Raw genomic sequence first — 24874 nt, 5'->3', positions numbered from 1 at the left:
TTACTTAACAATATGCATTTAAGGTTTCTCCATGTCTTTTTGTGGCTTGATAGCTCATTTCTTTTTATCGCTGAGTAATATTCCATTGTATGGACGGACCACACTTTTTTTATCCATTTACTTATTGAAGAACATCTTTATTGCTTCCAATTTGGGGCAATTATGAATAAAGCTGCTACAACACATGCATACCAAAAAAAGAACATTATGTTTTGGAACAACTGGGTGAAATGAGATATTTGTCAAATAATCTGACTGTCAGTGTCCCTGGTTACAATTGGTGAATTGGTTGAGTCAGGAGAGGCCTCTTATGTCACCAGCTGCCTCCACTCATGGACAAGAGCAAAGTGGGTCTCTCTCTGGAGCCATGTGGGGGCTCAGCACCCTGCGATGGGGGAGGGAAGGTTTCCAGCAACAAGGAGCAGGCAGCCAAAGGGCTGGTGGGCAGAGGGCCATGGGCAGCCCCATAAAGCCTGGAGGAGCTCTTCTTTTCTTGCCCTGGGGGCCCACCTCCACCACCTTTCCCCATAAGTCTGAGAACTACTCATGGACAGGGACCAGACTCCTGGATCTTGTTCTTCCTGAGCACCCAAAGAGGGCATTGCCAATGATACTTGCTCAGTCTAGCCTGAAACCCTTGTTTTATGGTGGGAAGCTTATGGGACTTTGAAGCTCAGTGTCCCATGCAGGGTGACCCAGCTGGTTCATTTAGAGCCTGGTCTCCCATTTCTTAGATCAGTATCAATAAACCATGTTATGCAGGTTTTTTTTTTTGAACAAGGTCAAGGTAAAAAAATATCTATCTGAATAGTGTTTTATAAAATTGGGTATCATTTAGCCTTTACTGTGTAACAAACTGTTCTGGTTTGCTAATGCTGCCATTATGCAAAACACCAGAAATGGATTGGCTTTTATAAAGGGGGGTTATTTGGTTACAAAGTTACTGTCTTATGGCCATAAAATGTCCAAACAAAGGCATCAGCAGTAGGGTACCGTCACTGAAGAACGCCAATGGCATCTAGAAAGCTTCTGTTAGCTGGGAAGGCACATGGCTGGCATCTGCTTGCTCCTAGGTTGTGTTTCAAAATGGTATTCTCCAAAATGTCTCTCTAAGCTGCTCTCCAAAATGTTACTCTCAGCTGCTCTGAGGTCCTTCTGATTGTGAGCTCTTTTATAGGATTCCAGTGATTAAATCAGGACCTACCCTGAATGGCCAGGGTCCATATCTCCATGAAAATTATCTGAACGTTTCACTCTCAGTTGCTTGAGTCACATCTCCATGGAAACACTCAGTCAAAGGATTCCAACTTAACACTAATACATCTGCCCTCATAAGACTGCATCAAAGAACATGGTGTTTTGGGGGACATAATACATCCAAACCAATACACAAACCATCCCTCAAATTAGTGGAATTAGAAACAACAAATCCCAATCATTTACAAAGGCTTTCGGCTGGGCTTAGCTGGGTGAGTCTTCCACTGTTCTTGCCTGGGTTAACTCAGGCGGCCACGGTCAGCTGGTGGATCAGGTAGGACTGGGTGTGATTATAACCAACAAAAATGCAGTCTCCACTAATTTCATATATTTTTGACTTAAAAATAAACATTTTGAATTTTATGATCTTTTTCTCTGGTGATAAAAGTACAAGAACATGAGTTGTCCCCCAAAGCCATTATCTTTGATGTAATCTTGTGTGGGCAGACCTATCAGTGTTAATTAGATTGTAATTCTTTGCACCCCACCCAACTGTGGGTGATGACTCTGATTGGATAATTTCCATGGAGGTGTGGCCCTGCCCATTCAGGGTGGGTCTGAATTACATTACTGGAGCACTACATAAGATCAGAGAGAAGGAGCAAGCTGCTACACAGCCAAGAGGGATACTTTGAAGAAAACACAGGAGCTGCAGATGAGAGACGGTTTGAAGACGGCCGTTGAAAGCAGACTCTTGCTCCAGAGAAGCTAAGAGAGGACAAATACCCCAAGTGCGGCTGAGAGTGACATTTTTGAGGAACTGCGGCCTAGAGAGGAATGTCCTGGGAGAAAGCCATTTTGAAACCAGAACTTTGGAGCAGACACTGGCCACATGCCTTCCCAGCTAACAGAGGTTTTCCGGACACCATTGGCCATCCTCCAGTGAAGGCACCCGATAGCTGATGTGTTACCTCGAACACTTTATGGCCTTAAGACTGTAACTGTGTAACCAAATAAACCTCCTTTTATAAAAACCAATCCATCTTTGGTGTTTTGCATTCTGGCAGCATTAGCAAACTAGAACAAGCTGTATGAAAAACTGGAAGAATGTCTGGCAGTTGGCTGGCTGTTGGATGAGGTGCCTTGGTTCTGCTCTATTTGGTCTCTCCAATAGGCTTCCCTGTCTTCTTCACATAGTGGTCTTGGGGTTCCCAGCAGCAAGAGAGGGCAGGCCCCAATATGCAAGCACTTTTCAAGCCTCTGTTTGCATCATGTTTACTGATGTCCCATTAACTAGAGCAAGTTACATGGCTAAGTCCAGTTCCAGAGATGGAAAAGTAGACTCCAGCTCTTAATGGGAAAAGCTGCAAAGTCGCATTGCAAAGGGACATGTATATAGGGATGAGATAAGAAGAATTTGTGACCTTTTGATTTTTGTTTTTTGCAATCTACAGGCATGCTCTACTCGCTATCTCCCATGCTATCTTTAGCGCTAGGAAATGTGCTGCTTCTATCCATATGTATTTAATTTTTGTCCTTTCTCATCTAAAACAATGATGGAAGACAAAGTATTTTCCCTTCCCCTCTAGTTGCCAGAAACTTTGGAGGCAAATTCAGGGTCCAGTGTTAGAATCTGCTCCCTTCAAGGGCTGGTCCCCCCTTCCCCACCGCATCCCCATCTACTGCTTCCTACAGGTGGGTTGTATTTGATCCTAAATGTGTCACTTTCTCTGTCCTTCACATCTTGCTAGCTGCCTCTGTCCCCTTGGAAACTTCCCTGCACGTCCTCAATAATAAGGTGAGGAACTGAGAAAGAGGAAAGGATTTTTCCCCTGGTCAAGTGCATTATTCGTGCTTACCAAGCCACAGGAAGCCCTTCATACGTATCATTTCCTTTACTCTTCATAACAAGCCTGTGAGGTAGCTCCTATCACGCCTACTTTAGAGGTAAGAAAAACACGCAGCTGAGGGAATCAGGCACTCCAGCTGGAGAGCCCCGAGCCCCCTCCTCAGCTGCCCATGGCCCGGCTCACCTGAGCGTGGGCTCACCAAGTCCGGTGGTGCTTGCTATTGCTCAGCTTCTGCAGGCTGGTTAATGTGAAGTTAATTAGATGCTCTTTTTAATCTGTCGTGTTAGATCTGGAAACATCTTAGTGCAGTCTTGGAGTAGAAATGAACTTGACAGGCCGAAAGTGGATTCTGAGGGCAGGTGACCCATAAGCTTGGCCAGACCTGCTGTGCTTAGGGCTGTGCAGGGCAGGGGGGCCCAAGGCCGTCTCTCCCGAGGGGAGTCAGCATGGTGGGGGGAACACATCGTGGATTTCAGAGTCAGACAACCTGAGGGTATGCCCCAGCCCTGCACTTATTTGTCAACACAGTCCCTTGGCCTATCTGAGTGTTAATCTCATTTAGAAAATGTGGATAATAATGGTAGGTATCTCAGAGAGAGGTTACGAGAAGCAAAAGAGATTGTGGAAGTATAATGTTTAAAAGGGTCAAAAGCATGAATCTTATGCAACATAGAACAAACCTGCGGGAGAGATATGTTTAACTCATTAATGGGGGAACCAGCAGGAAAGTAAAGCTACTTCAAAGAGCATTTGAAGAACAAAGAAGTATATTGCTAGTTGGGAAAGGTATACTGAAAAAAAATTGCTAAAGTTTGCTAGTGATGTTTGGTTAACGTCCTACAAGAGGTGAAACCATCCTCTTTGGGATTATCTTCTCCACCAGAAAAGAGTATTTGCCTCTCTACTGGACAAAAATCTGCAAGTTACCGTGTAGCTTCACAAAGTTTGGGCCCCAGTCAATAATAAATAATAAGGCAACAAATGTGCAAGTTTTAGAGAATAAATAATTCTTGGTGAGCCCGTTGGGCAGGGCTCCACCATGGCATTGAAATCCCATTGCTCCATTTCCAAGTGTTGGATCATTTTTCTTAACAAGGTATGATCTAGAACAACTGGAGCTGAAATCTGGCCTGTGCTCTGCTCTCCAGCCACGTGCCTAAGTGTGCGCTGCATCCAGTAGAGGAAGGGACACTTTTCCTGATTCATACAGGCATTTTCTGCCCACTGAGCCACGCACGTGCCCAGGGGAATACCTTCTTTCGTTTACCACGAAGGTGACCTCCAGGTTGGGGACTGCCCTTTTCTATGGATTTGGATCTTTTGCTACATTTAAGCAAGGTGGAAAGAAATGAGATCTTGTGCTAAGTATCTCCAAAAGAGCATTCCATGAAACTCTAGTTTTATGAGATGTTAACGAGCACATGAACAAAGGGTTCTATGGTCAGGTAATTTTGGAAAAATCTGAGTTAACATTGAATAAGTTATTTTACTACAGAACATCTCAGAAACATAATATGCTGATATGCATTGCGAATTTCTGTGATGCAGCATTTTTCAAATTTATTGGGCCATGGAACACTTCCTTTCCCTCAAAACAGTGTGGGGTTCTCTGGAATGCACTTGTTGGGTTGAAATCAACTTGTACCAGAGAAGACAAAAAGGGGAATTCAAGACCTCACGTGACCTTCAGCCGGACAGGGCAGGAGTGAGGCTGTCCCCAGGACCCACTGGACCCGAGGCCTGCCTCTCACCTCAGCCTCCCCCTGCCTGCTGGCTCTCCTGTCTCCTGCTGCAGGCTGGCTTTTTCCAGGAGGGCTGGAAAGAAGGCTTCTGGCAGCTCTTGCATTCACATCTTACAGAACCCAGCACCAGATGCATGTCTCCCTGGCTTTTCAGGGAGTTCTGAAGGGCCTGGCTTGACTGAGTCTCGAGAACATCCAGATGGGCAGGGCTGTGGGGCACCGTGCTTGGCACTTCCCATGAGAGCCTCGGGGACCAAGTACCTAGGTAGAGCAGTTCTTTAAGAGAAGTTGGATCTGGTTCCAAAGGAAGGTGTTTGTGTGATGTGTGTGTGTGTGTGTATTTGAGGGAGGGTGCCCATGGGCAGTGCTGGGAAGACAAAATAAAAGATATCTACTGTTTGGAAAACACCACTTGGGGTTTGGTAAAGCCCTTTCTCCTCTTCTGATTTTTATATTACACTTAAATGAGCATCACTTAAATTGAGTTTTAAAAATATCTCTATATTTTTAATATGTGCTTTGAAGTTTTGTCTGAGCCTTATATTTTTCCATCTTGGTTTTAAAAATGGACTAAACAGTAGACAAGCTGATGGTGGGAGTTCAGGAGAAGGTGACCAACTCCCAGACTGGTTGGGACCTCAAATGGGTGATCCAAGGTCCACATGCTCATCACTTTCTTCCAACAGTTGTTTTAACCACCGAGGGGAATGTGTTTTCATCTCGGTGGTACCACAATCAAATTCAGTACTTTCACATCTGAGCTTAAATAGCCCCACTTTCTCCAGGAAGCCAATGGCTCCCCAGCTACAGTAAGTGTTTCCAGTCTTGGTTTCTTGCTAAAGCGGTCTCCATACTCAATTGGAACTGCTTGTGTAACAGTGTTTCTTCTCCATTAGATGGGGGCAGGGGCAACATTTGCTTTGTTCACCTGATATTCTCGAAGCCTAGCCCAGAGTCTGGCACCCAGAGGTGCTCAGTTGGATATCTAAGCGAACGAACAAACGTATCCTTGAAAATTGTGGTCAGTGGCCTATTGATACCCATTTTTGTGTTTTCAGAGGCTCCTATTTGATTTCCTTTCCACTTTCTCTTTCATCTGGCTCAGGGGACTTCGTCGGCTCAGGGTCCGGGATCCACACAGCCACCTAGGAACAGTCAGAATGTAAGAAGGAAGCAGGGAGAACAGACCGGAAGCCCTGACTATGGAGACTGGGCCAGGTAAGAAGCTGGTTTGGAAGAATAACACGGCCCCAGGTGTGGTTGCTCACTGCCTCCTCTAGCATCTGCTCTGCTCCATTTGCTTTGGAAACTTTACCTTACACCCATGAAATGGGCCTCAGTGGGGAGCTCTTCAATGCAGTGGCCCATGGACCTCTTTGTGTTTGGTTGGACCTTGCATGATTGGAAAGTTAATACTGTTTTTCTGCCTAGAGACTACGTTAGTTATCATAGATTCCCATTCCAGCAAAGCTCCAGGTCGTTCATCTTCATTGGGCAGAACTCAGAATAAAGATCAAGGCTGCCAAGAGGCTGGTCTGGAGTTCCTTATCCGTGGCTAAGTCAGTGTGGTCAGTGTGGGCACCGGATGATGAAACAAGGGGATTCAAAGAACAATTATTAAAGTGACCAGGCCCACAGTCCCAGGGAGGCTGGGTGGGTGAATCACAGACCCCAGCAAGGCCACACTGTTCCCGTGGAACGAGGCCAGGGTAGGGTGTGGCCATGGAGTCAATGGCTCAGTGTCAGCTCCTGAGCCCCCGGTTGACTGTGCCTCTGAGGCCCTCTCCCCCCACCCCGTAGTGCTTGGGAGTCATTTGCAAGCAGAGGGCTAGCATCCTGGAGCACCCCATCCCCAGCATGGACACGGCCAGGACGCCGGAGCAATTCATACCTGCTGGTGGGTCCAGCACACAAATAGGTCTCAGGTCTGATTAGAAAAACCCTTCTGAACAACCAAAGCCAGCTTCCCGGGGTCTATAACTACAGGCCAAAGGGAAGGAATGAATAGGAGCTCCCAGGAACACAAATGCAAACGTTGAATTAGAGGCCCCTGTCCCAGACAATAGACAGTGAAACTGTGGGTGGTAATGTGCTTTGTAATAGTGTTTCATCTTCAGAGTCTGAATGTCGTTGTTTGCTTTAGTTTTTAACTGTGGCCAGTTAGGGGTGAGTAAGATTGACCCCTGGTGGCAGGAATTTCCATGCTGGGTGACCAGGGCTATGTGGTTTCAAGAGGAGGTACTTGGGGGGTTCTTGGCACGAGCCCCAAGTTTCATTAGGGAAAATGGTGGTCGGATGAGGCCAGGGGTTCTTTTTCGCTGAGAGCATCACAGAATGATGCCTCCAGTGACCTCTCTGCTGAAGGGGGAGCTTTCCCTCCAAGCTCCATGGCTCTTCCCACCGTCCTGGACTTCTTATCAGGGGTAAGTGGACAAAGTTGTTGGCTCAAATACTTGGCTCTAACTCGGCCTCTGAAGAGGCTCAGGATGACTGTGAAACTAGCGGATGGATTCATCTTTTCTGAGCTTCTCCATGGGGGAAGTTGCTGCTGGCTGAGAGCCAGAGGCCAGCCCTTCCGCCCCCAGCTTTGGGAGCTTCTGGGATCTCTTCCGAGGCTTGGGAGTTGTTCGGGGCCTGTGTCACAGCTGGATAGAACAGGAACAGCAGCTCAAAAGTCTTTTGTTTCTCATCCTTCAGCTTTAGTCAATTATAATTTTTCCCTTGAAGAAGAATTGCCTCTCATTGGCATGCAAATTGAGCATAAAAGAGGTATCTTCCAAGAACAAGCCCAAAGAAGCAACTTCCTGTTCACAATTAAAAACATGATTCCCAACGAATAGGTTGAGTGCAGGGTCCTGTGCTAACGAGTCCCAAGACTCTCCAGGACTATGAGTCGGGCCCCCTGGCATTAGCCAGTGGGGGAGTCAGGATGTTTACAGGGCCAAGGAGAGCAAGCCCCAGCCCCTCTGGGTGCTGTTTCAGTAACAGGTCACACACTTTTGGCCAAGGACAATGATAACAATAACATCTAACATTTGTTTCTCATATGGATGCCAGATACTGTGCCAAATGTGTAATACATACAGATTAAAATTTTATTTTCTTTAAGTCAGTTCTGCATCCTTAGTCTGCCAGGCCTGGTGCGGATGACCCTGTCAGTCACCCTTGGGACTCCCCCTCCCCTGGAGCCTGGTGTATTGGGCTGTCACCCCACCCTCTACCCTTAGAACCCAACAAGATGCCCGTCCAGGCCGCACTGCCCAGCAGGCCCCATGACTGGACTGTTTTCATGCCACACTTGGCACATGGAACTCTCTGGTGAGGAACCCCATGTTCACCCAATTCTGAGCCTTAGGGTACTGTTAGGAAGCAGGGGGTACTCTCAGACATCCCCACTTTCTAAGACCCTTTCTCTGCTCTCTTCGTGTCCTCAAATGCATGTGCCTTCTCCACTTGCCACATTGGACAACGAGGGTTTCCTCTTCAAAGGATATAGGCTGTTCCAAAAGATGGTGTCTTCATTTCCTGGGGTTGCTGTCACAAAATCCTACAAACTGGATGGCTTGAGCCAACAGAAATAAATTCTCAGGCAGACCTGGAGGCTAAAATCTGAAATCAAGGTGTCAACAGGGTGGTTCCTTTAGGAGGCCCTGAGGGAGAATCCTTTCCAGGCCGCTGTCCCAGCTTCTGGTGGCTGCCGGCAGCCCTTGGTGTTCCCAGTTTGTGGCCGCATCATCCAACCTCCTCCGTCCTCGTGGGGCCGTCTTCTCTGCATCTCTGTCCCTTCTGTGTCTAAGTGTCACTCTGGGTCCTTTCTTCTTCTTTTAAGGCACTAGGGATTGGGTGTAGGGCCACCGTAATTCCAGGAAGATTTCATCTTGAAATCCTTGACTAATCATGCCTGCCACGATCCTATCTCCAAACACAGTCACATTCTGAAGTTCCAGGAGGAGGCGAATTTTGGGAAACACTGTTCAGTTCAGAATAGATGGGAAGGACCCCTGACCTCAAACAGATTCTGTTTTCTACTTGTAAAAACTTCAGAGACAAAAACACAAAAGGGCCTAGCAAGGTCTCACTGTTGGACATGGGGGCAACGGACGAAGAGAGAGAGAAAAATCACACATTAATATTTCCAGAGGTTATTCTTCTGCACAAGCGTGAGCTCCCCTCCGCAAAGGAGGAAGTTGAGATTTGGAGGCAACATTAATACAGTCAGTATGATCTGAGGCTTGAAGAGTGTGCAAGCATGTGTTCCCATTCAAACCTCCATTGCCTTGCCTTATAGGTCAAAAGTCCAGTGCTTCGCCCTCGAGGCTCTTCTCTCCCTCTGAATTACACAAGGACATGTGGTTTCCATAGCCCCAAAGTGGGCAAGTTTTTCACCCCAATAGGAAGAGCCCGGGGCCCCATCCGTTCAGCTGCCTTGCTTCCGGTGGCCACATGGTGTCGCTGTTGCCACTGAGCCTTGCCTGGGCCAAGCTGGGCCAGAGCTGGGGGAGCTCCGGGTTGCCGGCCCTGGAGCCCTTTCCTAGTTCTCCAGAGGGATGGCCCCATCCTCCTAGGACAAAGTTTAACCCAGGTTGCCCTCCTAACGCCCAGGCCCTGGATGCCTGCGTCAGACTCTTCAAGTCTCCAGCCTCCTGGAGCCCTTCCCTCCTTGGTTGCTGACAACCAGGATGGGGCAGCCTTTTCCTTTTAAACCCCGAAGCACAGAGCTCATCATGCAAACGTCCCCCAGAAAATGGAGCTATTTGGCTGATCCAGGGGAGGTGACATCTTTGGTAGGTCAAAAATGGTTGGCTATCAGCCACTTCCTGTGCTTGGATGTAACGTGTGCTCATTCTTCAAAGGAACGCCACGGGCAGCATTTCAGAGATGATTTAATTTTCTCAGGAAGCCATCCTCAGGGATTCCTGGGTGACTGTCTCACACCTTTGTCGCCAAAGTGGAGACTCCACAGCCTCGTCCATCTTACTCCAGAGCCTTAACCGTTATCCAAACTTGACTGGGATTAGAACCATCTCAGGGCTGTTCCCATACAGATGGCTACCTGCCTACCGATTGTACACTTGTGGCCCTGCTGTGCTGCTCTTTATTTAAGCAGGTGCCTGGCCACGAGGGAGGAACGACAGTTTAACGGGGTGACTATGGTGGGTTGTAGTGCCCAATACTGTGACATCTGGTGGTTCCCATTATTTGTGTGAGTTATTCTCAGATAGGTTGGCACATTCCAGTTCTCTTTTTTTTTTTATTGAGATTGTTCACAAACCATACAATTATCCAAAGATCCAAAGTGTACAATCAACTGCCCATGGTACCATCATACAGCTGTGCATCCATCACCACAAATAATTTTTTTTCAATTTTTAGAACATTTTCATTACTCCAGAAAAGAAATAGACAAAAAAAGGAAACTCAAATCCTCCCATACCCCTAACCACCCCTCCTCCATTATTGATTCATAATATTGGTATAGTACATTTGTTACTGTTGATCAAAGAATGTTAAAATACTACTAACTGTAGTATATAGTTTGCAATAGGTATATATTTTTTTCCTATATGCTCCTGTTATTAACTTCTAGTTATAGTGTCATACATTTGTTCTAGTTCATGAGAGAGATTTCTAACATTTGTGCAGTTAATCATGGACATTGTCCACCACAAGATTCACTGTTTTATACATTCCCATCTTTTAACCTCCAACTTTCCTTCTGGTGACATACGTGATTCTGAGCTTACCCTTTCCACCACCTTCACACACCATTCAGCACTGTTAGTTATTCTCACAATGTGCTACCATCACCTCTGTCCATTTCCAAACGTTTAAGTTCACCCTAGTTGAACATTCTGCTCATAATAAGCAACCGCTCCCCATTCTTTAGCCTCATTCTATATCCTGGTAACTTATATTTCATGTCTATGAGTTTACATATTATAATTAGTTCATATCAGTGAGACCCTGCAATATTTGTCCTTATGTTTCTGTCTTATTTCACTCAATATAGTGCCCTCAAGTTTTCTTCATCAACCCGTTTTTTTAAAGAAGGTTTTGTTCACAAACCATACATTCCGTCCTAAGTAAACAATCATTGTATTTATATATTCACCACTGTTCTAGTTTGCTAATGCTGCCAGAATGCAAAACATCAGAAATGGATTGGCTTTTATAAAAGGGGGTTTATTTGGTTACACAGTTACAGTCTTAAGGCCATAAAGTATCCAGGGTAACACATCAGCAATCGGGTACCTTCACTGGAGGATGGCCAATGGCGTCCGGAAAACTTCTGTTAGCTGGGAAGGCACGTGGCTGGCATCTGCTCCAAAGTTCTGGTTTCAAAATGGCTTTCTCCCAGGACGTTCCTCTCTAGGAAGCTTGCTTCTCTTCAAAACGTCACTCACAGCTGTACTCCGTCCAGTCTCTTTGAGTCAGCATGTTTTATATGGCTCCACTGATCAAGGCCCACCCTGAATGGGTGGAGTCACGCCTCCATGGGAGTATCCCACCAAAGTCACCACCCACAGCTGGGTGGGGCACATTCCAAGCAAATCTAACCAGCACCAAGACGTCTGTTCCACAAGACCACAAAGATAATGGCATTTGGGGGACACAATACATTCAAACCGGCACAACCACCATCGCCACTATCTATATAAGGACATCTCCATTTCTTCCACTAAGAAGGAGGAAGAGTCAAAGAAGGTAGAGGGACAAAAGAAAAAGAAAAAAGAAAGAGAGAGAGAAAAAAACATGACAGCTAGAAAGCAACAAAAGGCAAGATAGCATTAAACTAAAGTAGAATAAAGAGTCAGACAATATCACCAATGCCAGGAGTCCCATACCCTTCCCCTATCCAACCCCCCCCCCCCACCATAGCCACTTAGCTTTGGTGTATTGCCTTTGTCTCATTAAAGGAAGCATAAAACAATGTTTCTGTTAATTATAGTCTCTAGTTTGCATTGATTGTATTTCCGCCTCCCTGTTCTCACCCTCTTTTTAACACCTTGCAATGTTGACATTCATTTGTTCTACCTCATGTAAAAACATATTTGTACCTTTTATTACAATCGTTGAGCACCCTAGGTTTCACTGAGTTATACAGTCCCAGTCTATCTTTCCTCTTTCATTCTGGTGTCCCACATGGTCCTAATCTTCCTCTTTCAGCCATGCTCAGAGTCATCTTTGTTCAGTATATACTTACATTGCTGTGCTACTATCTCCCAAAATTGTTTTCCAAACCTCTAACTTCTGTGTTTTCCTTTCTGTCTGCAGTGCTTCCTTTAGTGTTTCATGTAGAGCAGGTATCTTGTTCACAAACTCTATCATTGTCTGTTTATCTGAGAATATTTTAAGCTTTCCCTCATATTTGAAGGACAGTTTTGCCAGATACAGGATTCTTGGTTGGTGGTTTTTCTCTTTCAGTATCTTAAATATATCACCCCACTTCCTTCTTGCCTCCATGGTTTCTATTGAGAAATCTGCACATAGTCTTATCAAGCTTCCTTTATATGTGATGCATCGCTTTTCTCCTGCTGCTTTCAGGATTCTCTATCTTTGACGTTTGATAATCTGTTAAGCGTCTTGGCGTAGGCCCGTTCAGATCTGTTTTGTTTGGGGTTCGCTGAGCTTCTTGGATCCGTAGTTTTATGTCTTTCATAAGAGATGGGAAATTGCATTGATTATTTCCTCTACTATTGCTTCTGCCCCTTTTCCCTTCCCTTGTCCTTCTAGGACACCAATGACATGTACATTCCTGCATTTAATTTTGTCCTTAAGTTCCCAGAGATGTTGCTCATATTTTTCCATTTTTTTCTCTATCTGTTCTTTTGTGTGTAGGCTTTCAGGTGCCTTGTTCTCCAGTTCCTGAGTGTTTTCTTCTAACTCTTGAGATCTGCTGTTGTATGTTTCCATTGTGTCTTTCATCTCTTGTGTTGTGTCTTTCATTTCCATAGATTCTGCCAGTTGTTTTTTCAAACTTTCTATTTCTACCTTATGTACGCCCAGTGTTTTCTTTATAGCCTTCATCTCTTTTGCCATATCTTCCCTAAACTTTTTGAATTGATTTAGTATTGGTTTAAATTCCTGTGTCTCAGTTGAAGTGTAAGTTTGTTCCTTTGACTGGGCCATAACTTCATTTTTCTTAGTGTCGGTCGTAGTTTTCTGTTGTCTAGGCATGGTTTCCTTGGTTGCCCCAATCAGGTTTTCCCAGACCAGTACTGGCTCTGGTCCCAGAAGGAAGAACTATTCAGTATCCGGTTTCTCTTAGGGTGTGTCTTAGAAAATTTGGTACACCCTGTGAGGCCTCAAGTCACTGTGCTTTTCTGCCCAGCAGGTGGCACCTGTCAGCCTGTAACTCCAGACTGGTGTAAGGAGGTGTGGCCTGTGGCTGTTTTCCCCCAGGCTCTGGGTTCTGGTTCTGAATGGAAGGGGGGTAGTAGAGTTGGGCCCCACCTCTTTCCTCTTAGGGAAGATACACCCCCTAGGGAGAAATCATTAGCATTTGAATAGCCTCTCTGCCTGTGCTATCTCCACCTTTGTCTGGGTCAGAGTGCTGGGAACTGAAAATGGCTGAGGCTTTCTCCACTGAACTGAAAAAGGGACAGAAAGCCCCCTTCCGGGCCAGTCCACGGCCACCCTCTGGCTCTCCAAGGTCAGTCATCACCAAAAGCTTCTGTCTGCTTGTTGGGGGTTCGAATCTTGTATTGAGCAGTCCACGTTTGTTAATTAAAATCCCAGTTGGAGCTCAGCTGAGCTATATTCACTTGCTCGGAGAGTGCTGCTCTCTAGCACCATGAGGCTTTTCAGTTTGGGCTATGGGAGAAGGGGACTCCCGGCTTGGATCTGCAGTTTTTACTTACAGATACTATGCTGCAATCTCAGGCATTCCTCCCAATTCAGGTTGGTGTATGATGAGTGGACAGTCACGTTTGTCCCCCCGCAGTTATTCCAGATTATTTACTAGTTGTTCCTGGTTGTTTATTATTTGTTCCAGGGGGACAAACTGGCTTCCACTCCTCTCTGTTCCACCATCTTCTTCCTTCTCCCAATTCTCTTATGTCTGTGACCTTAAAAACTACACGTACAGGTAAAGTGAAGTTTTTATTTTGTTTAATCTAAGTATTTATTAATATGGTACCTCGGTACTCACTGTTAATTGGTTTCAGGATGCACAAGTACCAAAAATGACCAAACAAATTTTTCCCATAAGGAATAATGTAAATAAATTTAATGTGTTCCCAAAGACAGTGTACATTTTTAAGGCAATATGTGAAAAGATATGGTTGTATATATTATTTTACATGAGAAATAAACCTAAAAATTAATAAATACTTAGATTAAATAAAATAAAAACTTCACTTTACCTGTACTGTATTTGAGAACATAGGATCAGATCAGGATTGGGGTGAAGGATAGTAAATGAAATCTTATGGGGCACCCCAGTCTCCCCTGATCTTAGGGTTCAGCTGGTATCTTACTCTGCCAGGGCTGCTATGGCAAATACCACACAATGGGTTGGCTTCACGGGAATTTATTGTCTGTTTTGGAGACTAGGATTCCAAAATCAAAGTCTCGACGGGCCATGCTTTCTGTAGCATTTTGTGCTGGCTTGCTGCAATCCTTGGGGTTCCTTGGCTTGCATCTCTGCCTCAGTCACATGATCTTTCTCTCATTTCTGTTCCTGTTTCCCGCTAACTTCCAGCCTCTTCTGACTTCCTGCTTCTACTGAATTTCCTCTATAAAGACCTCCAGTCAGATGGATTCAGCACCCTCCCCCCGCCCCGATTCAGTTTGGCCTCATCTGAAAAGGCTCTTCAAAGTCCTGTTCACAAATGGGTCCACACATTAACTGACAATAGCATCTTCAAAGGTGCTACTTCCAAATGGGTTCACACCCGGGAGAATGTGGATTAAGACTCGAACATGTCTTTTGTGGGGGACAGGATTCAATCCCCAACATCTGGGAGGACGGTAACTATATAAATTCCTGGGCTCCACCCCAGAACTTCTGAATCAGAATTGCCAGGGGCAGAGCTGAGGAATCTGGGTTTTTAATGTGTACCCATGTGATCCTTCTGGCGGGGAACTTTGGGATCTACTGAGGTAAGCATGATCACCGGGCCTTCCTGCTCAGAAGATTGCCTGGGGCACAAGTGAAAATACCAGTTTCCTGACAGTTTCCCTTGAAGAGTCTGACCCGGTAGATTTGGGGTGAGACCCCCACGTCAGTGTTTTTAATAAGAATCCCACATGTTTCTTACCAGGTGGCGTGCTGGGGACCACAACCCAGAGCCCAAACGCGTAACCATTGTCCGAACACTCACAGGTGTCTGGAGCCATTTGTATCATGGTCTCAGTAATTAGAAAGTAAACCTCGATGGATCCTTAAAATTTAATTTCCCTAGAAACAAGGTCAGTTCTCATACCCAGAAAAGGGAAAACTCACAAAGAACTCATCTGTGTTCTGAGCAGCCGCTGGGGCCAGCTCTAACCACGGAGCCCCTTGTTTCCTAAGCGGCAGGACACTTTGGTAAATAAACTCCTGGATCTACCCAAAGGCTCCTGCGGAATGAGCCAGGGTGTGTCCGGCTGGAGCTGAGTGCAGCCTCCACCCCTCCTTGTCCCGCTTCTGACTCACTGTTTATCCCAGGCGGGAAGTAAACAACAAGAGGAGACTGGGAGGGAGGGAGAGAGGGAAGGAGTGAGGTCCTGACTTGTGGCACTGGCTGAAAAAGAAGGTCATGTGCTGAATTAGGTGTGTCTGCTTTCTGCTCATCTGGTTTTACCAGGGCATTTTAGGCTATAAAAAAAAGGAGTATTTTTCCATTCTGAGATAATAAGCGATTATTGTAACAACTTGGAAAATAAAGAAAAATAGAAAGTAGAGGGAGAAAATCACCAATGCCCCTACAATTTGCAGACAACCGTTCTTAAAGCATTAGTGTTCCGCTCAGGCTTTTCTCTATATTTTTAAATTATTCATTTCTAATAGCTGTGCTCATTCTGAAAAATTGAGCGCCTCATTTTTTTCAGGTAAGACAAAAATGTGTTACTAAATTCTTTGTTAATATTCATTGGTAGAGGTATAGCTCCAACTTGTAGATGTGCCAGTGTTTATTAACCATTTCTCAATTATTGTATATTTAGGTCATTTCAAGTTTTTCTCTCTTTTACATAATGCTTCTGTGAAAATCATTATACATAGAGATGTTTGTGCATTTAGGACCATGGAATTAACTTCAAATTAAAAGAAAATCCATACTGACTAATCCAGAATAGAGAGAGCTATTCTGGATTAGTCACCATTTTTACTTTGTTCAGGTCTTTGTTATAACCACTTGTTATTTTCTGAGTCAGATGTTCTTCATGCTTTGTCTGATTCACTTTAATTATAAAATTTTTCACCCAATGTCTACCTTTGGGACCCTGGGGACATATATTTGCCTGGTGGTGGGACCGGTGATGCCAACTGTGGCGTTTCCTGAATTAACATTTTCAAATGAGGATTTGCCATTGTGGAGATGGATTGGAGCAAAGGAGAGTGGAGGCAAGGCCTGTCAGAAGGTTGTTGCTCTGATTCAGGTGAGAGATGACTGAGCCTTATTAAAAGGAAGAAGGTGGTGGGATAGACAGAGGTACACTTGTGGGAGGGTAAGTTATCACGGGAGGGGAATTGGTTGGAACGGGGTAAAGGGAGACATTTTAGCTGCTGGCTTGGGCAGCCCTGGTCACTAGGCTGGAGAACCTTGAACAGGTTGAGGTTGAGGTCCCTACAGGATGTGCGTGAAGATGGTCAGGAGGCGTTGGCTATGCAAGTCCAGAGCCCTGAGAGGGATTTAGACTGGAACTACAGAGTCGGGGTTCATTGGAGTCTACAGGAGCCAGCCCAAGCAGGGTGTGTCAGGAGAGGAAAGTTGAGGGTTAGTGATGGAATCCTAAGGAGCTGCAGCATTTGAGGGGTGAGCAGAAGGTGAGGACCCCACGATCCAGAGACTGAGAATGAGCAGCCAGTGAGACAGAAGGAAAACCAGGCAAGAGTCGGGGATGAATGTCCCTGGAGCCTTGTTTCAGGGAGGCAGCAAGGTCAACAATGTCAAAGGCTGCTGGGTGCTCAAGGGAGATGACTGAAAAGCATCTTCTGGATTTAACCACGAGAAAGTCATCAGTGCCCCTAGCAGGAGGCCAGGTGAAAACCATGCAGCCCTCCAGATCCCCAACGTCTTTGCCTGGTACCACCTGAGTTCTCCTTTCTGTTAATTTGGAAAGTAGGTTTCTGTTTCTTATGATTGTTAAAATGGTATTTTTTTTAAGACTTTTTTATTGAGTTATAACTGATATGCAATGAATTTCATATATTTGAAGTGTACAATGTGATACATTTTGACTTAACATTTGCACTCATGGAACCATTGGAGCAATACATAATGAACTTATCCATCACTTCCAGGGGCTTCCTCCTGCCCCTTTATAACCCTCCTTTCCCCTCCTATTGACTTTATTTACTCAGTTGTTATTCTGTTTCATTGATTTCCACTCTGATATTTATTGTTCCTTTTCTTTTGCTATTTTGAGTTTTTATTTGCTCCTCTTTTTGTAGTTTCTTAAGGTGGAAACTGAGGTCATTGATTTGAGAACTTTCTTCTCAAATATAGGTATTTTAGGGCAATAAATATAACTATGTTCTGCTTTTGCTGCATGCTGATATGTTGTGTTTTCATTTTCATTTAGTTCAGATACTTTCTAATCTCCCTTTTGATTTCCTCTTTGATGTGTGGGTTATTTAGAAGTGTACTTAATGTCCAAGTCATTGAGGATTTTTCAAGTATCTTTCTGTTATTGAATTTTGATTTAATTCCATGTAGTCAGAGAACATAGTTTGTATAAATTGAATACTGTTAAATTATTGAGACTTTTGTGTGCTCAGAATGTGGTCTGTCATAAATGTCCCATTTGCACTTGAAAAGAATGTTACTCTGCTGTTGTAGGATAGTGTTTAACAAACGTCAATTAGGTCAACTTGTTTGATAATGTTGTTCAGCTCCTCTACATTTGTACTGATTTTCTGTCTACTTGTTCAATCAATTACTGGGAAAACGGTGTTGAAATCTCAGACTGTAATTGAGGTTGTCCATTTTCCCTTTCAGTTCTATCAGTGTTTGCTTCAAGTATTTTGAAACATTGTTATTAGGTACACATATCTAGGATTTTTAGGTCCTCAATGAATTTACCCCTTTATCATTATTAAATGATCCTTTTTATGCCTAGTGATACTCTTTGTTCCAAAATATAATTTTTCTGATATGAATATAGACACACAGCTTTCTTTTGATTAGTGTTTGCTTTTAATTTGAGTATTTATAAGATTTACATTTAAAGTGATTATTAATATGGTTTGAATCTACCATCTGTTGTTTTCTGTCAGCTCCGTCTCTTGATTTTTCTTTTTCTGCCTTCTTGCAGATTAATTCATTATTTTTATGATTCTGTTTTATCTCCTTCTTTGACTTGTTAGCTATAACTCTTTTGTGTTATTTAAGGATTACTTTAGGGAATATAATATACGTCTTTAACTTATTACAGTCTACTTTAAAGTGATATTATACTATTTCATAAATAGTAGAAGAGCCTTACAATGGCATACTTTTATTTGTCCCCTTTTGGCCTTTGTGCTGTTGTTGTCTATAATTTTACTTCTACGTATGTTGCAAACCCCACAGTATATTGTTATTATTTTGCTTGAAACAGTCAATTATCTACTAAAAGAGATTTAAATAATAAGGGAAAAATTCCTTATATTTAACTGCATAGTTAACCCTTTCTGCTATTTTTTTTATTCCTTTGTGTAGATCCTGATTTCTATCTAGTATTATTTTCTTCTGCTTGAATAACTTCCTTTAACATTTCTTGTAATGTAGGCCTGCTGGTGATAATTCTTTTAGGTTTGTATGTCTGAAGAAAATCTTAAGTTTTCCTGTATTTTAGAAAGATATTTTCACTGGGCCAAGTTCTAGGTAGACAGTTTTATTCTGTCAGTACTTTAAAATATTGCACCTCTGCCTTCTGGCTAGCATTGTTTCCAACGAGAAATCTGATGCCATCCTCATTTTGTTCCTCTATATGTAACATGTCTTTTTTTTCTCTTGCTGCTTTTAATTTTTTACTCTTTATCACTGGTTTAAACAATTTGGTCAGTTGATGTAGATTCTTCTCTGTTTCTTGTGCTTGGAGTTAATTGAGATTCTTAGATCTGTGGGTTTACAGTTTACATCATATTTGGAAAATTTTCAACCATTATTTCTTCCAATAGCTTTTTTTATTCTCCCCACTCCTTTGGGAACTCCAATTGCAAAGCTGCTTGAAGCTGTGCCATGACACATTAAGGCTCTGTTCATTTTGTTTTTCAGTCATTTTTCTCACTGTGTCTCACTTGGAGAGTTTTTATTGCTATGTTTTCAAGTTCACTGATCTTTTTCTCTACAATGACTAATCTGTCATTAATCCCAGCTAGTGTATTTTTCATCTTAAGCACTCATCTTCATTTCTACAAGTTAGATTTGGGTCTGTACTTCACATGTTCTGTCTTTCCTCAAGCCTCCTGCATGCATGGAATGCAGTTAAAATACTTCTAAAATGTTCCTGTGCACTAATTGTATCATCTGTATAATATCTGGGTTGGTTCTGATTAGTTGATTTTTCTTTTCATTATGGGCTATATTTTCCTGCTTCTTTGCATGCCAGACACTGTAGATTTTGTCTTTTTGAGTGCTGGATATTTTTATATTCCTATGAATATTCTTGAGTTTTGTTCTGGGACACAGTTAAGTTATTTGGAACAGCTTAATCCTGTGCAGTCTTGCTTTTAAGCTTTGTGAGGTGGGAACCAAGCAACATTTAGCCTAGGTTAATTCTCCCAGCTGCAGAGGGAAGAGTCTTCTTAGTACTAGAACAGACAGATGTCACATGAATGATGAGGGTTTCCACTCTGATTGGCGGGAACAGGAACTATTTCTGGTTCTGAGTGAGCTTCCTGGGTTGTTTCCTCTAAAGCTTGCAGGTGGCTCTGTATTAGCCTCGGGCAGATACAAGCGTAGGCTGATCAGTGCTTTGCAGAGCTCCCCCGGTGCAGCTTTCCCTCCTCTGCCCTGTGCACTCCAGCTGTCCCCGCCTCCCCAGAGGCCACGCTCCATCTTCCCAACTCTGGGAGACCGTTGGGTTCCACCTGGGTTTCTACCCACCCCCATTCCTGTGCCCTGCAGTAAGTGGGGACAATTAGCAGGGCTCACCTCCTTTATTTTCTGTCTCCAAGGATCACTGTCGTTCCTTGTCTGGTATCTCCTTTAGAGTCCAACCTCCCCGTTACTCCAACCCCCTGTTATGGTTAACAATTCTTTACGTAACAATTTTCAATCTAGACTCTCTGAAAACACTGAAAAGTCACTTTATCAAGTTTCTTTTTCTGATTTTAAATACAAATGCAGCAGAACACCTAGTATTTATTTTGGGAGAGGTGGGGCTGTCTCTCTGGGAAAAAAATAAAGAGCGAACAGATCCAAGGGCGATCTTGTTTCTCTTTCGTCTTCAAGAGTTCCTTGTAGCATAGACACTTGCCATCTCCTGTGTCTTTTTATGGCTTTAAATGCCAACTCTGATAGCAGTTAACCTTTCCGAACTCATAATTGCAGCTGCAGCAGTGCTGGAGAAGGGTCTGGGGATGGTCTTTATGTCTTTGACACTGAACCAGCTTGGCCCTCCAGTAATGCTGATTCACTGACTTCCCTCCCCTTCCCTCCCCTCCCCTCTCTCTCCCCTCCTCTCCCTTCCTTTCCCTTTCCCATTTAGGTCAATGAAACTACAGAGGGAAAACTCCATGAAATAAGCTGGTGACTGGTATTTACTCTTAAAAGAAAGCTTTAGTAACATGTTTGAGCTCAGGACACATTAGCTCAGTTTCATACAGATGCACACTAATGATATCTTATTGTTCAGAGGATACCCAAAATTTTCCTAAACTTCTCAGTCACCAAGGGAAGGCTCCATTATGTTTCTAGTTTTTTTCTGTATTTACTAAGGCAGAAAAATGATTTTAATTCAGGTTAGAAGTCTTATCAAGAAGGGATACAACAAAGCACTTTTACACTTTCTTCTTGTTCAAAATACCCTTATGGGGTCAAAATAAAATTAAAACTCCACCATAGTCCAACTACACAAGCAAAACTGTCATTTACGTTTTTCCATGCATAACTAGTGGAGTTTAACTTAAAATTAAAGAAATATTCATATTCAGGTAAACATTCTACCAAATTCCTTAATTTGGGACTTATTAAAGGGTTAATGTTCTTTCTTTATCATGAATAAAAATAGATGTCTTCTCTAATGGGACAGTTGTTTTATTTTTGGTGTTTGATCATTAAGAAATGTCCTAATGATCAGAAGTAACTATTATGTCAGAAATGCATTCAGATGACTTGTGTTCTCTCATGACAGTATCTAGGAACATTTGAAGAACAACAGATAGACAGATGGATGGACAGGCAGACGACATGAGAGACATGGAGTTCATCCAACTCTGGGAAGTGCTGGGTGTGTAACAACCCAGCAGCCCCTTCCAGCAACCAGTGCTCTCAGTCTGAGAACCACAAAAGTGGGTCATTCTACTGCTGTTTAGTGCCCTAGGGAGGATTCCTAGACATACTGGTTATAAAGTTTTTGTGTGTGCTTCAGAAGCCAGCTGCCTGCCCCCCCTTCCCCTCCCCACTCTGGTAGGTAATGGACTCTCAGAAAGGAATGGACTCCTTAACCTTGAAGTCATATAAAAGTTCAGGTGGGAAAGTGTTGTCCGGATATAAAGAGGGTACTTTCGGGTTTCGTCTACCCTCCCACAATCTTCACCCCAATAATGCTTTATTTAAAACCTGCAAATATTTTCCTTTCATCTTTTGTTTAGGTTGCACAAGCAAGTGTACTTTGTTTTTTGCTATTGCAGAATGAGCACAGGAGAGAGTTAAAACTGGATTAAAAATGCAGAGGGGGTGTGGTAGGTCTGCTGAGGTCTGGGTGCCCCAGGCATTGGGCAGGGAGCGCTGCTTGGACACATTAGGGCTGTGCCTGTGGACTGGATCTAACCTGCCAGGATCTCAGAGAAGTTTCCAAGGAGGTGGCTTTCTCCCTGAAATGCCCTGTTAGAGCTGTTAAGGCATGGAAAGTTCTCTCCTTACTAACATGAGAATTCTTTCCTCTGCACGGATTACTTGGAGTATGAATCCCTTTTCCAAACTTTCTGGAATTGGTAATACATCCCACAGTGCAGGTGTCAACCTAATGTAAACAGCGTGCCGATGCAACTGCCAGTTATTCATTTATGAATTCATTCATTCAACAGAATATGAACTGGTGCTAGGCTGAAATATAAAAATAAAGGAGATGATTGGAATTCTCAGTGTTGGTTATATATTATTTTTGCAATCATCCCATAAGGTAGTGTAGGGGCCTTGGTTGATTTATCCCAGGATAGGCCTCCTTCTTGACTTTCAGCATTCCTCGTTGGCACCTGGGTATGTTTTCAGAACTACGGAGAGAAAACAAAAACGTTCCTGTGAACATTTAGCAACCCATCTGGTTGTGGTTGTCTCTTCCTCCCCCATCATCTGCTCAGACATTTGCTACAGCCACTGGCCCTTCCTCCCTCGTGCCCGCACTCCTTGTGCTGCTTTGTTGTCCTGTGCGTGGCTGCTCCCCAGCAAGGAGACATTTGTGTGGCCCCTTGGGGCTGAAAGCCTTCCCTCGAGGATGCCACTGGCCCCCGAGAGCATTGCCTTTTGATGCTGAGTAGAGCCTCCATCCCACGTGTTTCATCCCAATCTTGAAGCATAAAAGGACATTATGTAAGCTTTAATTAATGCAGAGCCCCAAACAGATCAGTTCTTAGAATTTTTCCTGCCTTTAGGCATATCTGCTCCTGGCGCTGAGTGGCTTTAATCTGGCTTTAAAAATTGCTTCTGATGAGTAATCAGAGAGGTTGCTGGTACTCAGTTTACGCAAAATAGAAACAAGGTCTGGGTTCTTTTTTGGGAGGGAGTGGCTGTGTGCCTCATACTCAGTGGAAAATTTGTTCCTGGTTCCTCTCTGATAAGACTGCATGAGTTTTTGAGGTGCCAAAATAGAATGAATTTGTCATCGTGTCCCCTTCCAGTCAGCTGGAAGGGAAGCCACATACTCTCTACACAGTGGCAGTTCCTGGCAGAGGCACAGACGAGGAGGCTGCTTTGTCTTATTACTAGTGTGGTGCAGGAGGCGTGGAGAGGGTTGTGTTCTGGGCTCCGTGAGCACGGCCACACAAATAGGAGTGCCTCATTGCTGAACTACACACCATTAATCTTATTAACTACTAAACTCTTAGACCATGCAGTTACTAGGTGGGATGTAATTAAATGTAAATGTTTGTTAAAAGGAAAATGGCCAGATACGGGGTGCAGAGTTGTTGGTTCTGGAAAAGTCCGTTGAGTCAATAACTTCAAGGCTCAGATTCCCACCTGGGCCTCGTGCTTTCTAGAAGTGCGGTTTGGGTGCTTTACCTGGCTGCTACCCACATCCGGGGCAGTGGGGATTCACCCGTGTGAGCCAGTGCTGGGCAAGGGCTTTCTCCAGGTCTGTCTGTCCTCAGAGACCATTTGGGCACTGGAGAGATTTGGTATAATATATCCCCTGAGTTTTCTCTTCTTTGCTCTTTTCAGTTCTGCTTTTGGGTCAGAAAATGCTAATCTGGTTGAAGCAATAGCTTCTCCTCTCTCTGGTCCATCTTAAATCTTTTCAGTGCCTTAGGGAAACCATTCCCGCATCACACCTGGGGGAACAGGGATTCTAGAAGCCGATCGCCCCAGTGGTGACACGCGCACACCTCGTTCAAGGATGTCACGCGATGTCGGGCACATTTCGTAGGTAAGACGCTTGGCAGAGAGGCTGGAAAAGGGCTGCATAAAGAGCCTCTTGTCTTTGGAACTTTTATTCTTGGAGGCAGCAGAGCAGAGTGAATCAGAATCATGGTTTCTGGAACCAGATGCCCGAGTCTAGATCCAAGCTTGGCCTCTCTTTGCTTGGAGGGATCTGCCAAAGGGCAGCAGAGATGCCACCGCACAGGACCCGGGCAGTGCTGGACAGGACACTCCCTGGGAGGCATTGCCATCCAAGGAGTCCCGGCCACCAGTATTTCCCCAGCGTTTTATTTTGGAAAATTTGAAACCTCAAAAAAGTTGAAAGGGTAGTACCCTAAGTGCCACTATACCTGTTTTCCCACTCTGTGCATCCTTGGATATGGATGCACACACAGTGCCCGCCATGGAAAGCTAGAGATTTTTTAATGTAATTTTATTGAGATATATTCACATACCATACAGTCATCCAAAGTGTGCAATCAGTGGCTCACAGTATCATCAAATAGTTGTGCATTCAATCAATTTTTGAACATTTTCATTACTCCAAAATAAAATAAAAATAAGAATAAAAATAAAAAAGAACACCCAAAACACCCAAAACATCCCCATACTCCTTATCCCCTCTCCCCCATTATTTATTTATTCATTTATTTATTTTTGCTCTTTTTTACTCATCTGCCCATACACTGGATAAAGGGAGTGTCAGTCACAAGGTTTTCACAATTACCCAGTCACATCTTAAGAACTATACAGTTATACAATCGTCCTCAAGAATCAAGGCTACTGGGTTGCAGTTCAATAGTTTCAGGTATATCCTGCTAGCTATTCCAATACACTAAAAACTAAAAGGGGATATCTATATAGCACACAAGAATACCCTCCAGAATGACCTGTCAACTCCATTTGAAATCTCTCAGCCCCTGAAACTTTACTTTGTTTCATTTCTCTTCCCCCTTTTGGTTACGAAGGGTTTCTCAGTCCCTCGATGCTGGGTCCAGGCTCATCCCTGGGAGTCATGTCCCACGTTGCCAGGGAGATTTACACCCCTGGGAGTCATGTCCCATGTAGTGGGAGGGCAGTGAGTTTACCAGTCGAGTGGGCTTAGAGAGAGGGGCCACATCTGGAAAGCTAGAATTTTGATGGTGACTATGTAGAG

General features: G+C 43.9%; 1 protein-coding gene across 7 annotated transcripts in view; it reads left to right on the top strand.

Moving 5' to 3' along the window:
- Window positions 1-24874, top strand: part of TACC2 (transforming acidic coiled-coil containing protein 2) — a 221079-nt gene that overhangs the window by 44994 nt on the left and 151211 nt on the right. For all 7 annotated transcript variants that reach the window (XM_037803966.1, XM_037803961.1, XM_037803964.1 and 4 more), the window contains exon 3: window positions 5895-6007. In XM_037803966.1, coding sequence (XP_037659894.1) covers window positions 5895-6007 — 113 coding nt within the window. The remainder of the gene's footprint in view (window positions 1-5894; window positions 6008-24874) is intronic.

This window comes from Choloepus didactylus, chromosome 15 (assembly GCF_015220235.1).
Source record: "Choloepus didactylus isolate mChoDid1 chromosome 15, mChoDid1.pri, whole genome shotgun sequence".
In the NCBI taxonomy this organism is placed as follows: domain Eukaryota; kingdom Metazoa; phylum Chordata; class Mammalia; order Pilosa; family Megalonychidae; genus Choloepus; species Choloepus didactylus.
Note: the sequence above shows the minus strand (reverse complement) of the source record. Positions and strands in the feature narration are given on the sequence as shown.